The 13,239-nt window shown below is 46.3% G+C and overlaps 1 protein-coding gene across 2 annotated transcripts; it reads right to left on the bottom strand.

The window, feature by feature from the left end:
• Positions 1 to 237: 237 nt before the first annotated feature.
• On the bottom strand, positions 238 to 12,980 carry LOC105079897 (serpin A11). Of its 2 annotated transcripts, XM_010968739.3 has the most exons (7): positions 12,782 to 12,980; positions 12,621 to 12,685; positions 11,365 to 11,506; positions 9,093 to 9,738; positions 5,220 to 5,493; positions 2,303 to 2,450; positions 238 to 585 (listed from the first exon to the last, which is right to left on the bottom strand). In XM_010968739.3, exons 4-7 carry the CDS (start codon positions 9,733 to 9,735, stop codon positions 382 to 384), a joined length of 1,269 nt encoding a protein of 422 aa, XP_010967041.2. In that variant the 5' UTR covers positions 9,736 to 9,738; positions 11,365 to 11,506; positions 12,621 to 12,685; positions 12,782 to 12,980; the 3' UTR covers positions 238 to 381. The 2 variants fall into 2 exon arrangements, with proteins under 2 accessions (XP_010967041.2, XP_045361721.2); XM_045505765.2 differs by lacking the exon at positions 12,621 to 12,685.
• Positions 12,981 to 13,239: the final 259 nt, after the last annotated feature.

Raw genomic sequence — 13,239 nt, 5'->3', positions numbered from 1 at the left:
CTCGCTTACTTCTCCTGATGTCCTTTGTGCCTTTTCCTGGGACCTTTACCCAAAGGGCACTCAGGAAAGCCCAGCAGTGGTGGCAGCAGTGGCGGATGTCTCCAGGGAGCCCCTAACAGGAAGCTGTTCTCATCTTAACCTTCTAACCACAACTGACACAAGATTGTAGGAAATTGCAGAGGGAATGGCTGACCGCTGCTCTGCGTGTTGACCCTCCCTTGTAAGCATCTCCCCTCATTGTTCACAAAACCCAAGATCAACTTTATTAGCATCTTCACACTCTGACTACCTGGTCCCCACTGTACCCCCGAGATGCAGGCTGGGGCTGGCTCTCCTGATTTTCAGGCAGGGGACAAGACACCCGCTGGCCTCCCACCACAGTCACCCTGCAGCTGGGTTGACAACTTTTCCCAGGAAGAGGAGGCTCTGGGTGGTCACCTCCCAAAGGAGCAGCAGGAAAGGCCGATTGAAATGGGCGTGTGGGGCGGATGTCGCGGTCAGAGACTGGGCCTGCGAGAGGAGGCTGGAGGCGGCCCCGGCCTTAGTTCCCCGCTCACTCATGTCCACTGTCGCTTTGTGTGACACCTAGAAGGAAAGAAGAGGGGCAGAGACAGGGTCGGTCCAGGGCGCTTCGAGGGACCAGATTCCACCTGGTCTGGCACTAGGGAGATGGGGGCGGAGTCACCCCGCTCAGGCCCCGCCTCCCGAGGAAGCAACTCCAGCCTTTGTTTCATTTCCCTCCCCTCCCCATTTCTCTGCCTCCATCATTTCCTGAGGGGGGCGGTCACGCTATGCTGATTGCTCTTTGATGGGGAGACAGATGGACCTAAGCAAGGCTGAGGGAGGTCTGAGTATGTACCAGGCTACAGAAACCCTACAGTGATGTTTAGGGACATTTCCCAAGCACATGGCACAGACCCGAGTGTCACTTTCTGCCTTGAGCTGAACTTGCCCCCTCTATGCCTCAGTTTTCTCATCTTTACAATGGCTTGCTCAGCCTAAATCAACTGTTTTCCAAAAGAGCTCAGTGGAACGGGGTTCTCTGAGGTGCCAAACCCTCCACAGGCCTCTGTGAAAAGGACTCTTTTTTTTTAAAACCTCATTATCATGCAACTTCTTAGGAAGAAAGACTTCTGAGGCTTTAACAAAGAAAAAGTTGAAAAACATTCATTTCTAAAAAGGTCTATGAAGAGCCAAATCTAACATCTAAGGTCACCGTGATTGAAATTCTTTAAAAGGCTAAATTATTTCTTTTCCCTCTTGTTTTCTCTCTCCATGGCAGGCGAGTATGTGTGCACGCACACACACACAGACATACACACAGACACACACACACACACACACACACACACACACAAGACCACGTCCCCGTTCCTTAGATTCACATTCCAAATCTCAGCTAGTCTTTCCCAAATAAAGGACAGAATACTTTCCTTATGAAATTCCCAGCAAAGACTTAAATGTTAACTAAATGTTTCCTCTTAAACAGAAAGAAAACTGAAGACCAGAGAAGGGTTTTTTTTGGCCTCCCTACTGTGGAAAATTGCATTATTCTTTTCAAGTGTGAGCTCCCCTTTCCTGTAGGGAGTTATCCGCCATCACCCGTGCCCTGTGACTTGCAGTGCCTCCTGCAGGAGAACAACACAAGCCCATCCCCTTGACGGTGACCTTGACTGTGGGACTTCCTTTAGCCAATGATATATGTGTGACCTTGACAGAGATCAGGTGTGAGAAGTGTTAGGTGCCGTTGCACATTTTCTCTTGTTTTGTCCCCACTGCTGGAAGAATGGTATGTCCCAAATGGGGGCTTCTCCTTAAACCTACATTCTGGAAGGAAGAAGATCTGAAGCAGATCTGTAACCAGGTAGAAGAGACATGCCTCTGACACGTCACATGGACAGGAAGTCAACCAGTTAAGATGAGGCACTGAGATTTGGGGTTGTTTGTTACTGCAGCAAAGCTGATAAATACACTCAAGAGCTGTAATAAAGGCCGATAGAGCTCCACTGCCTGCCCTTGGAGGATGTTTAAGGGATTAAAACACCTGGGGAACTTCTGCTTCCGTGGTTGACCTTGAATGTGCATCTACTCTATTCAAGACTCTGTTCCTGCTTTGAAGAATATAGAAGTCTAGAAGAAAGGGGAGTGGAAAGGGAGCTGCCTGTGAAAAGAAATCTTAAGAGTGTGATATTAAAGAACCAGAATAGAAGACAGGGGGAACCTGACTTTAATATGCACCTAATATCAAAGGAGAAGACATAACCTCCCCCGCAGACAGACGCATCCATGTTCACTGCCTTACCCTGGACATGGTTCTGTTGAGCTTCCCAGTGATTCCTGACAAGTCAGCTTCAAAGTTGAATAAGTCGGTGAGACCAACATGGGCAAGGACCTCTTCTAGGTTGTATGTTCCCGAAATTGAAAACCTTGGCAAATGCAAATCCAACAGGCTGGGGAGAGAATCAGACAGAGAAGGGCTGCTGTCTTGTCATCTTGTCCTGTCTGTTGGCAGCCTGAGCTCTGGGAGGGAGACGTGTTTCCCAGAGGGAGGGGGAACCAGTCTTCTCGTGGCTCTACCTGCAGTGCCAGAACATTCTACCACCCAGAGCCTCCTTCTCTTCCCACCTCATAGAGTGTCTATGTCTGGATCTGAGAAGACTTCCAGCACAGCTAGAGGTCTTTGAGTTTGTCACATTTCTGGAGGGCTTTCTGGGTGCCAGACATTGGACAAGGTTTACAAGACTTAACCAATTGATGCCACAACATAACCGTGTAAAGTGAATACTGTTAACATTTCCCCACCTCCACATCCATTTCACCAGCACGTCCTGTGGGCTCAGTTTCTGAACTAGATCCTGAATCCATCTATTGGCAAACCCCTAACATAAGCTACACCATTGCTCACCTGTCTGAGTTTCAGGGGCTTTTGAAGATCTGATGAAAGATCATGTACGTAAAGTGTGGGCACAAATCAACCATAACTCTCTCTCCTGTTACCGGCATGCTTTTGCCACCAGAGCACCATATTCCTTGTGTTAGGTTCACAGGCTTCTTTTGACCCAGAGAAAATCTGTCCCTTTCTCCCAGGTTAATTCTTCTCTGGAAGTATTGTTTGACAGTTGTCAGGACACCTGCAAACTTGGTTAGTTAATAGCAGCTGGGACTTCTGCCTCTAATGAATGCAGATTAGAGACTCTAATTTAGGTTGGAGTATCAACCTGTTCAACTCTTGGGCAAAAATAAGGATCCAGGAGTCTAACTGAAGTGGGAGGCAGTTGCAAGTCAGGGGTTGAACTTGGAAAGGAGGAAATGGATCTGGAAACAGAAAACAAAGCCATCTCATCTCGGCCTACATGACAAAATTTGCACAGGCAGCACTTGGAGGGCAGGTCCCCACCGTGGGGAGGGGTTTGAGTCTAGAAGAAGGGCATCTGGTAGAGAGCCCAGCACACAGTAGGTGTCCCGCAAGTGTAAACGAAGAAATGAACAGTTACTAGGAAGTGTGGGTCCCCTGGGCAAGCTAAACTTCCTCACAGATGAATGGAGGGAAACCTAGAAGCCTGAATTTTCCAGGTCTGAAAGCCCATTAAAATACTGCCATGTTATGTAACTCTCTGGCATGAGAAATAGTATCAGGGAGCATCTGAGATTTGGAAAAATAACTTGGGTTGGTTTTGATTTTTGAAGGTCAAAGTGAGAATTCAAAACAGGCCCTTCCTAAGGGAAAACCTACTGGTCTAGAAGATTCTTCCTCCTGTGAAGGGGCAGAGGTGGTTTCACCCCAAGGGAGCTTGAGAATACGGGGCTGGAACCAGACACTGACCAGAGCTATGCAGATTCGGAGACATCAGGATTATACTTTAAATCCTGCAGTCTGTTCTTGTCCTGTATCTCTTTCATTTGGTACTTGAATCTCTAGCCAAACACAAACCACCCTTTCCCTGTTTTTGGTACTTTAATGTCATTGGGGTGCTGAGAGAAGGCTCCTGTGGGCATGAAGGTAACTGACGCCAGGTGGTGATGGTGGATGAAAGACGGCCATCAGGAGGTTTGATCTGTAACACCTCCCCTCCAATCGGGGTGGGCTCTGTGAGTGCTCTGACCAATAGAATCTGGCAGAAGTGACACTGTGCTGATTTCTGAGCCCTTCACTTCCTGTCTTTTGGAATCCTCCTTCCTGGAGGGCTGATTTGTCATGTAACAATATCAACTGTACTGAGCAGCTGGGCAGAAGCTCAAGCTAGTCCCGTGGAGATGCTTCACACAGAGAGAGAGAGATGCCTGCTCAGCCCTTAGCTCAGCCTGCCAGGCTCCAGACATCTGAATGGAGGAGCCTTCAGTGCTCCAGCCCCAGCCACCACCTAACTCTAATATTTGAGACCCCCAAAGGAGAACTGCCCAGCTGAGCTCCGTCCAACCACAGAACTGAGATAGCTAATATATGGGTTTTTTTCCAAGCCATTCCATTTTGAAGTGGTTTGTTATCCAGCAAGAGGTAATTAGAACTCAAGACCAGATTTCTCCTCGGAGGGCCCCATAACGGAAGGTAGATTCCAAGGATGGGTTAGCTGGAGTATGGGGTCTAGGGAAACCAGAAAAGGCTAAAGCCACTGTGAGAAAACCATAAACCAAAAAGCAAGCGAGACAGAAGAGGATAGGTAAACATCCCCCCAAACTGGCAATTGGCACCTTGATTTTTCACAATACTCCTCTTGGTATTTAATTTCTTGAAGAAATATTTTCATGAAAAAAGAGGCCCTCTTAAGAAATGTCCACTGTTCTGTGGGAGTCAGAATTATTCTTAATAATTCTCCTTGATCTACTTTGTTGCCTACACTTAACTACACTTAATTCTGGTTGTAAGTTATTATTTGGAGAAAAAGGGAAGAGAAGGGAGTTTGGGTAGAAAGAAGCCCGGGAGGGGATAAGAATGATCATTGGCCATGAGCTCTTCTCATGAACCAGGTACCACTCTCATATTCTACACGCTTTAACTTGATAAGTCCTTTGAGCAACCTGATGTGGTGGTTATTACGGCCTCATCTCACACTGAGGAACTCCGAGGCCCAAAGGGTAAGGATGGCCCAAGGTCACACTGCTGGCTACACAGCAGGGAAGCGAACCAAGCCAGGGTTTGGGGTTTTTGCAACTGGAGCTGATCAAGGCCGCCTAGGGTTTTCAAATAAAGCCTGCAGGAGTCTTCCCAATCCGGCACTTACCTGGGCAGGAGCAATTGGTCCCATTTCCTCAGGGTCTCTGGCTGCAGAGCTGCCTCCACCTGGGCCATTTTCCCCGGGTCAGGGAGGATCAGTAGGACCCTGGCGTTTCCACTGTACTCTATCTGGAGGACGGTGCAAGCCACCTCCTGGTCATAGAGGAACCTGTGCATTTCCTTTTGGTGCATCATGGGGATGTGGAGAGAGGTCCTGTCGTCCACAAAGAAGCTCTCTTGCTTCTGGGTCTGGTAGCGATTGAAAGGATGCTTCCACTTGGCTTAGGGCACAAAACCCACAAAACCATTAGAACACGCTCTAAGAGAGCCAAGTCTGGGCAGTCTTACACTGTCCCACTGGTTGGAAATGCAGAATCTCAGAATCCTCTCTCTTCCAACTTACAATCTCCACCCACAACCCCCTCCTGACTTGCCCTCCTGAAAGTACTGGTCTTGGTGACACGGGGAGGGGACCGGCTCATCCTGTCCCTCAGGCCCACAGCTTATCAGTGGCCAAGCATTGCTGATTCTGCCTCCAAAGCCACAGCTTTATTCAGGTCACTACCTGTCTCTGTTCTTCCAGCCTTATTCTCCTCCAAAACATTTTCCAAACTGTAGCCAGATTGATCTTTCTAAAACAGGTGTGATCACATCACTCTACAGTTTCAAACTTTTTGGTGATTCTGGGATCCTATAGATAAAGCCGAGGGTTCTCAACATGGCCACCGATTACCTTTTCATTGCAACTCTCATCACACCCACCTAGGTATTCCCCTATTGTGTTTTATGCTCCATCCAACTAAATTTGTTGCAGTTTCTTGAAAATGCAGTGGTAGCTTTTTCCTGGACCTTTGCACATACTGTGTTTTCAACCTGAACCCTCTTCTCTCCAACTGTCCCACAGTCTCTTCGCCTGAGTAAATCCAACTCACCCTATGTGTCTCAGCTTAGAAGCCTCTCTTCCAGGACGGCTTCCCTCACTTCCTGAGTCTGGAAAGTTGTATCTTTCAAGAGCTCCATGGCACCTGTACTTAGTCAAATACAGCATCACTTTCCCATTGAGCTGCAATTGTGTTTTTACTTATTGACAACTCACATGGGACTGTGAGCGACACAGAGTGGGAAAACCCTACCTTATTCATAGATTTCACCAAGAGGTCAGCAAAGTCGCTGTGATGTAGTCAGTACTTAATGTTTGCTTTTGAATGAATGAATGAGTAACATTCCTAGAGTCCTCAAACATGAGACCAAAGTCTAACTTAAAATCTTTAATTCAGAAATTTAAAACATGCTTGACCCTGTGTCAGACTCTGGAGAATCAAAGATTAGACTTCTGGGAAGTATCACAGACTGATTGAAAAAAGCTTTTTTTTTTTCTGCTTAAACGGTTTAAAAACCTGGATAAAATAATGGATCCATGAACAAAAACAAATAAGTAACTGATTTCAAAAACAAGAAGCCAACTTCCAGATACAAACCAGGAGTGCACATCTCTGGCTTGGGGCTGAGGTCATCTGGCTCGGAGATTATCAGAATCAGATGCAGCCCATATGGGTGGTATTTAATGTCTTCTCAGAGGAAATAAATGCAGTTCACGCCCGCAGTTGGAACTGATCTCTCTGCAAATAGCTAGAAGCTGTAAGAGGCAATTCCTTTCCCATTTGGGAAGCCTGGATTGAAAACTCTGCCCAGCAACCTGGCCATGAGATAGGACAGGTCACCACATTTCCAGGCAGGGGGAAAGGACCACAATGTTCTTCATGCTCATTTCTCATTCAGTGCAGGAATTCTCAAATCTAGAAGAGGTCTATGTTCTCATTACTCCCTGGAACTCACTAACCTAGAAATTCATATAGAATCAGTAAAACCAATAGGATAAGACCAGAGGCAGATGTGAACTTGTCTTTTAGAGACACTTCCACAACAGTCCATAAGAAGCTTGTACAAAAGGATGATTTCTACTGAAGATGAGCTCAAAGCTGAAAATTTCAGTCTTCTTTTGAGAGAGAATCAGTAGGCGCAACAAACCTAAGAATTCACAGTTCAGGATCCTGAGATAATAGAAATAATCTAAGAGAGAGATATTTTTAAGTGTGTAAAAAATGGAAGAAATAAAATTCATAGGAACAGGTCATTATGGCAAAATAATTGGTAGCCTTGAGAGAAATAAGAATTCAAATGAAAATATAGTCAGTAACCCAAAAACTCAGCAGATGGTTAAACCATAGATTAGCCATGGCTGAAGTGAGAAGTAATAAAATGGAAGCTAGAGCCGAAGAAATCACCCAGCTGGCAGCACAAAGAGATAAAGAGATGTTTTCCTCTCTTAATCAGGACATACAAAGGTGAGCCTGGTGTGTCTTGCACCAGAAAGTAAGGAAGTGTTCCCCCCAAATCAGCAAAGATGGAGGTACAGCAAAAGACACAGGAACCAATTAAAAGAGCTCTAACAATGGTCAGTATTAGAGAATTTTGAGCAACATAATTAGGTAGTATTGGATTATAATCCAAAATATAAGATAAATATCCATGAGTCCATAATTATGTAAATAAGTGATTGAATAAATAAATGTGAGAGAAGAGAAAACCTCCCATACAGAAGAATTCCAAATAATTTATGTAGCTCTTCCTCTTTCAAGGAGACAGAGCATAACTCCCCACGCCATAAGTGTGGGGGGTACACAGTGACTCTCTCCAAAGAACACAGTATGAAAAGGGAGAAGTCTACCAAGCATCATCTTAGCCGTGTGATCAAAGTCAACATCAACAGTGATGTCAGGTTGATAGTATGTCTCCTTGACATGATGGGACAAGAATGGCACTTCACCTCTGTGGCCTTCTTCCCATGTCCCGTAACCCCAGTCTTAATCATGGGGAAAACACCAGGCAAATCCCAATCTTAGGACATTCAGGCAAACTATCTAGCCAGCACTCCTCAAAATTGTCAAGGTCATTAAAAGCAAGGAAAGTTTGAGAAACTGCCGCAGCTAAGAGGAGCCTAAATTGACATGATGACTGAATGTAAATGTGGATCCGCATGGGATCCAGGAAGAGAAAAGAACATCACGTAAAAACTAAGGAAATCTAAATAAAGTATGAACTGAAGTTAAGCAAAATTTAGAAATCTAAATTTCCTCCCAGCAGAAATCTCCACGTAAGGCCACTAATGCAGGAAATAACCAAAGTAAAGAGAAATGGACCTCAAGACGTGAAAATTTCAGTGCAACAGTCAAAACAAGCTATCGCTATAAATTAAGATGTGATAATGACACCGAAACCTAAGTGCGAAATACACCAGTTGTGTAGTGTTAAGAGACGTGGAGTGTATTCTAGATGATTGTGGACACGCACTTGATGTGCACCCACGGACGTGAAGGGCACACAGCAACCCGAGGGCAGTGGTTGCCTTTGGGGAGGCATGGAAGGAGGGAAATGGGACCAGGCAAGGACTGCAAAGGAACTGGACTGAATCTGCAATACTATATTTAAAAAAAAAAAATCTGAAGTGAATGGTAAAATGCTACCATTTGTTCATTCTTGGAGGGGGAGTGTATGGTGGTTTTTATATTATTCTTTGCATTTCTGTAGCTTGAAATAGATAATAATTTAAAAATAAAATATTTTTATAAAAGTGAATTATTAATAGAAAAGTGGGATTGAATATAAGTTTTGTTAAAAAACGATGCAAATAGAACTGAAAAAAAATGGCAAAGAGAAATCAAATATTGATAAATTAAGAAGTTGTCATATAAAGACACTACTTCAATGTTTGGAGGTAACTTCTGGAAGAAACAGTTGTAAGACTTCAAAATTAGTGCTTTTTAGGGACAGGGCTGGAGATAGAGGAGGAGGCATTACACCTGCCCAGGCCAGCCCTCACCTTTGAAGAAGATGTAATTCAAGAGAACCATGAGCGTGTCTTGCGTGAACTCCTCCAGGCAGTCCACCACCTGCCCGTAAGTTTGCTTTCTCACGTAGTCATTAATCTGCCTCCTAGTTGTATTGGAATCTGTGAAATTGGCAGAAAAAGCAAAAGCCCCATACAGCTCCCTGATGATGTCCAAAAAGCGCTGCTGAGGCTTCAGCTGCTTGTCCATGAACAGGGAGTTGCTGACTTTCAGTTCCAGTTTGGGGCTGGGCAGGTCGAGGGTGTGGATGAGGCTCTGGAAGCCATGGTGGATGTCAGCTTCTGGGGTCTCCGTGAGGTTGAAGCCGAGGCCCTCCAGGATCTGAGTCGGGGTGTCAGCTTGTGCCCCCAGAGAGAGCAAGGCCAGGGTGGTGGAGATGCTCACAGGAGAGAAGAAGATGTTTCCTGGGGTTTCTGCTGCCAGCTGCTTATACAAACGCAGAGCGAAGTTGGTAATGGTAGGTGTGACTTTGTGGTAGGCAGGGAGAGGCTCTGACAGCTGACCCCGGGGGGCTTCAGGCACCCCCAGGTTCTTATCTCCACGGGCAGGAAAGGTCTGACTGTGGACCGAGGCCAGGATCTCCGCTCCCAGCAGCCACAGCCACGCTGGTCCCATCCTCTGAAAACAAGATGTTGAACATGCCATTGTTTTTCATAAATAACTTCAAGGCTCCTCTTTGTTTATACAATAAACCTCCCATCCAAACTATCCCACAGACGCGTCAGGCGGGGCACTGCAGAGGGTGAGGTGGGCGTGAGTAAGCAGGACTCCAGACACTTCCCCCGGGGTTCTCAGCGATGCGGCCCTTTATAGCTTTATATACTGATCTGTCTGGAAGATTTCATTGAGAAAAGGACTCTGGGCTTAAAAAAAAATTCCATGGTCTTTTCTCCCTGCCTCCCCCACTGCATCCATCCATCCTTCCTTCCTTTTTCTTTTTCTTTCTTCTTTCCAGTCATTCTTTCGATTATTCATTAACTTTCAAAAACAGGGTTGACCCTCAATCTACAGAGCAGATGTTCAGGACACTGTGACACAAGTGATGCCAGGCCTCCCTGGCACCTGGGTGTGGCCATTAACTAGAATCTGCCAACGGGAGGGGAGAGGATGACGCGTGTATCTCCTGGGCCAGATCCTCCCAGAAAGGGGAGTGCCCTCTCCTCTTTGGGTCTTCTTTAGCGGGAGTGTGGATGTGACCATCAGCCATGGGGACACCGTGGGTGGGGGCAGCTCAGGAGAATGAGGGGTGGCAAAGCCACAGGATGGATGGAGCCTGGACGGAGAGATGAGAGAGGTCAACTCTGTCTCCATCAAACCTGTTATCTCAAGGACCTCTCGTCACACGCAGGGGCGGAAGCCTGTATCTTAACTGATGGTTCAGGGAAGATAGCCTTTATGGGTTGAATTGTATCTTTCCCTCCCCCCATTCCTACACTGAAGTCCTAATCCCCACTATCTCAGAATGTGATCTTGTTTGGAAATAGGGTCACTGAGTTAATTAATTAGTAAGAGGCTAATCTGGGCCCTAATCTAATATGACTGGTATCCTTCTAAAAATGGGAAACTGGACACAGACACACAGGGAGAGGACGTGAAGGTGAAGGGAGAGAGCAACCAGGGTGATGCTTCTGCAAGCCAGGGAGCCCCAAAGACGGCCAGCAGACCCCCAGAAACAGAGAGGCTTAGAACAGATTCTCTCTCTGAGCCTCAGAAGGAGCCAGCCCTGCCAACACCCTGATCTCGGATTTCTGGTGCCCAAAACTGTGAGATGACACGTTTCTGCCATTTAAGCCACCAGTCTGTGGTCCTGTATAATGGCAGCCCTGGGGACCCAACACAGTATCTCCTGTGCTTTAGGTTGTGTGACCCAGGGGATCCCAGTGTGACCCAGGGGGTCCCAGTGCTTCAGGGCGGGGAGTGCAGGCCCACGTCTTCACAGAGCACACACTTGGGCCCCCCACTCCACCTTGCTGTCCCCTTGCCCCCTTCAGAACTGACCCTTCCATTGTCCCAGCCCACAGCCGCTGCCCGCAGCTGCCCGCTGCGTCCTTGCTGTTTGTCCTGATAGCTTCCGTGTCTTAATCAGTGCCTTGACCTTTTGCCCAAACTAATGGTCTCTGGGTCGGTTACAAATGCCATGGTCGTGTGGGAGAGCTCTTATTTTTGCAGATGGTTTACGGCACCCTAAATCCCCCACCACACCCCAAAGGCCAGTTGTTGGGAGGCTGAAGGTAGCCGCCTTACCGGTTATGTTGAAACACAGTTTGCAGGTCAAAGTACCGCGGGCAGTTTCCCAAGGCCACGTCCTGCCCCCTCCGCCGCGGCCCGCTTACCAACAGATTCCGTTGAAGCTGGGAAGCAGAGCAATTGAAATATTGGCCTGCCCCTGGGGGAAATAAGAACTACAGCTGCAATAAAACTTCTTCCGGTTTATTTGTTTTTAATCCCAATGATCTCGCCACTATTTTCTACTTCCTGCACCCTCAGGATGCCCTGATTTTCCCAGAGGACTGAATTGTAAGTCAGGGCGCCTGGGTTTGAATCAAGGCTGTGCAGTTAAGTCACTGGGTGATACTGGGCAAAGGAAGCTCTCTGAACCACAGTGAGTTATTTGCAAAATGTGAATAATAACAATGCCTACCTCCCAGGGGTGGGGTTGCTTAAGGATTATAAGAAATAACTTTGATAAGAAATATATATATATATACACAAAAATTTTTTTTTAAAGTCTAAATTTGGTCTGCTCAAAAAAAAAAAAAAAGAAATAATATAATATAAAGCACCTGGCCCATAGGAAACATGCAATGTTAATTTTTACCCCTTTCTACTGAGGCTGGATGGAATCACACCCTAATTTATTTCTTTATACCCTTTCCAGAAAGATCCCAGAAGAAAATTAAGAACTCCATTAATTAATTATAATATCCTTATTTATTGTTTATTTTGTGGTGGGGATATTAGATACAGTGTATCACCGGTTCCAAGCCAGACTTGTGCTCAGAGGCAGGGGGAGGGATGGTTATAAAGAGGGTGTGGTAGTATCTAGGATCATCTCAAAATCTGGAAGGGGGTGCTACTGGAGTTTAGTGGGAGAGAGAAAGCACTTGAAACACCAGATGTGTCACAGGCAATGAGGAATGGTCCATCCTACATGCCAGCAGCACCCTCGTGGAGAGATACTCACTTCACATCACTTAATTGAATCCTTCTGGGACCCTTAAGGTATTGGTAATATTATTCCTGCTGCACCTATGGGGAAACTGAGACAAACACCTGCGAAGTGGCAGGAGCATGATTCAGATTCCAGACCAGGGCTCTGAAGCATCACTCTTCATATAACAGAGTTTCTAGTAAATTTGCTGCAGTAACATTGTCATTTTGATTTGGATTGGATTGTTCTGTTTTGTTCTCTAACTGCCAAGAATACTGAGAGTTCCTTTCTCAAAAATTTTAAAGGTCAAGCCATCCATAAAAGATAATTTAAAACCAGAAGTTCTTACTTTAAGACTTAGAAGCAGTGTATCATCGCATGTTTCTTTTAAGGGACTCAGTTCTCTTATTTATTCTGCCAAAGCGAGAGAGAAAGAGAGAGAGAGCGCGTGAGCAAGTGTGAGCGCACTGCCACTCCTGCCTTCATTTCAGACACAAGCGTGGTACTCACGGCGAGGTCCCTGGGCTGGGGGCCTTGGGTCTTCAGCCCTGCGTCGCCTCCTACTCACAGGAAAATAGTGTTTGAAGATCACGGCAGCCTAGTCAATATTTGCCAGGTCAATTCCTGGAACGGGTATGAAGATCATATGCAGCAAACAGGAAGCGACCTTTTCTTCCAAGTATCTGTCCTGCCTGCCTGCCCTACAGACAAAGTGGGTTGTGATTCTGGACCCAGCTTGGTCTGAGGATGTCCTCACGTTGGGGATGGCGGCAGGGGGTCGTGATGCGGTGGCTTCTGATCTGTCATTGGTGTTCTGTGTGTTCCAGGCGGTGATCTGTATGAATCACCAGCACAAGAAGAATGCGGGATGTTGACTAAATCTGTTGTGGTGACCATTTCACAATATGTATAAAATCAAACCACCGTGTGATACACCTTGAACTCATACAGTGACGGATGTCAGTTAT

The sequence above is a fragment of the Camelus bactrianus genome, chromosome 6, assembly GCF_048773025.1.
Source record: "Camelus bactrianus isolate YW-2024 breed Bactrian camel chromosome 6, ASM4877302v1, whole genome shotgun sequence".
Classification (NCBI taxonomy): Eukaryota; Metazoa; Chordata; class Mammalia; order Artiodactyla; family Camelidae; genus Camelus; species Camelus bactrianus.
This window is presented reverse-complemented; position numbering and strand designations above follow the sequence as displayed.

What these genes read in the sequence shown, in the direction of transcription:
- LOC105079897 (XM_010968739.3), bottom strand. Translation starts at nt 9,735, where the DNA reads ATGGGACCAGCGTGGCTGTGGCTGCTGGGAGCGGAGATCCTGGCCTCG. An exon ending in GAATTACATCTTCTTCAAAG is followed by an intron (nt 5,494 to 9,092) that starts GTGAGGGCTGGC and finishes TTGTGCCCTAAG; the next exon opens with CCAAGTGGAAGCATCCTTTC. An exon ending in GACCAATTGCTCCTGCCCAG is followed by an intron (nt 2,451 to 5,219) that starts GTAAGTGCCGGA and finishes TTCTCTCCCCAG; the next exon opens with CCTGTTGGATTTGCATTTGC.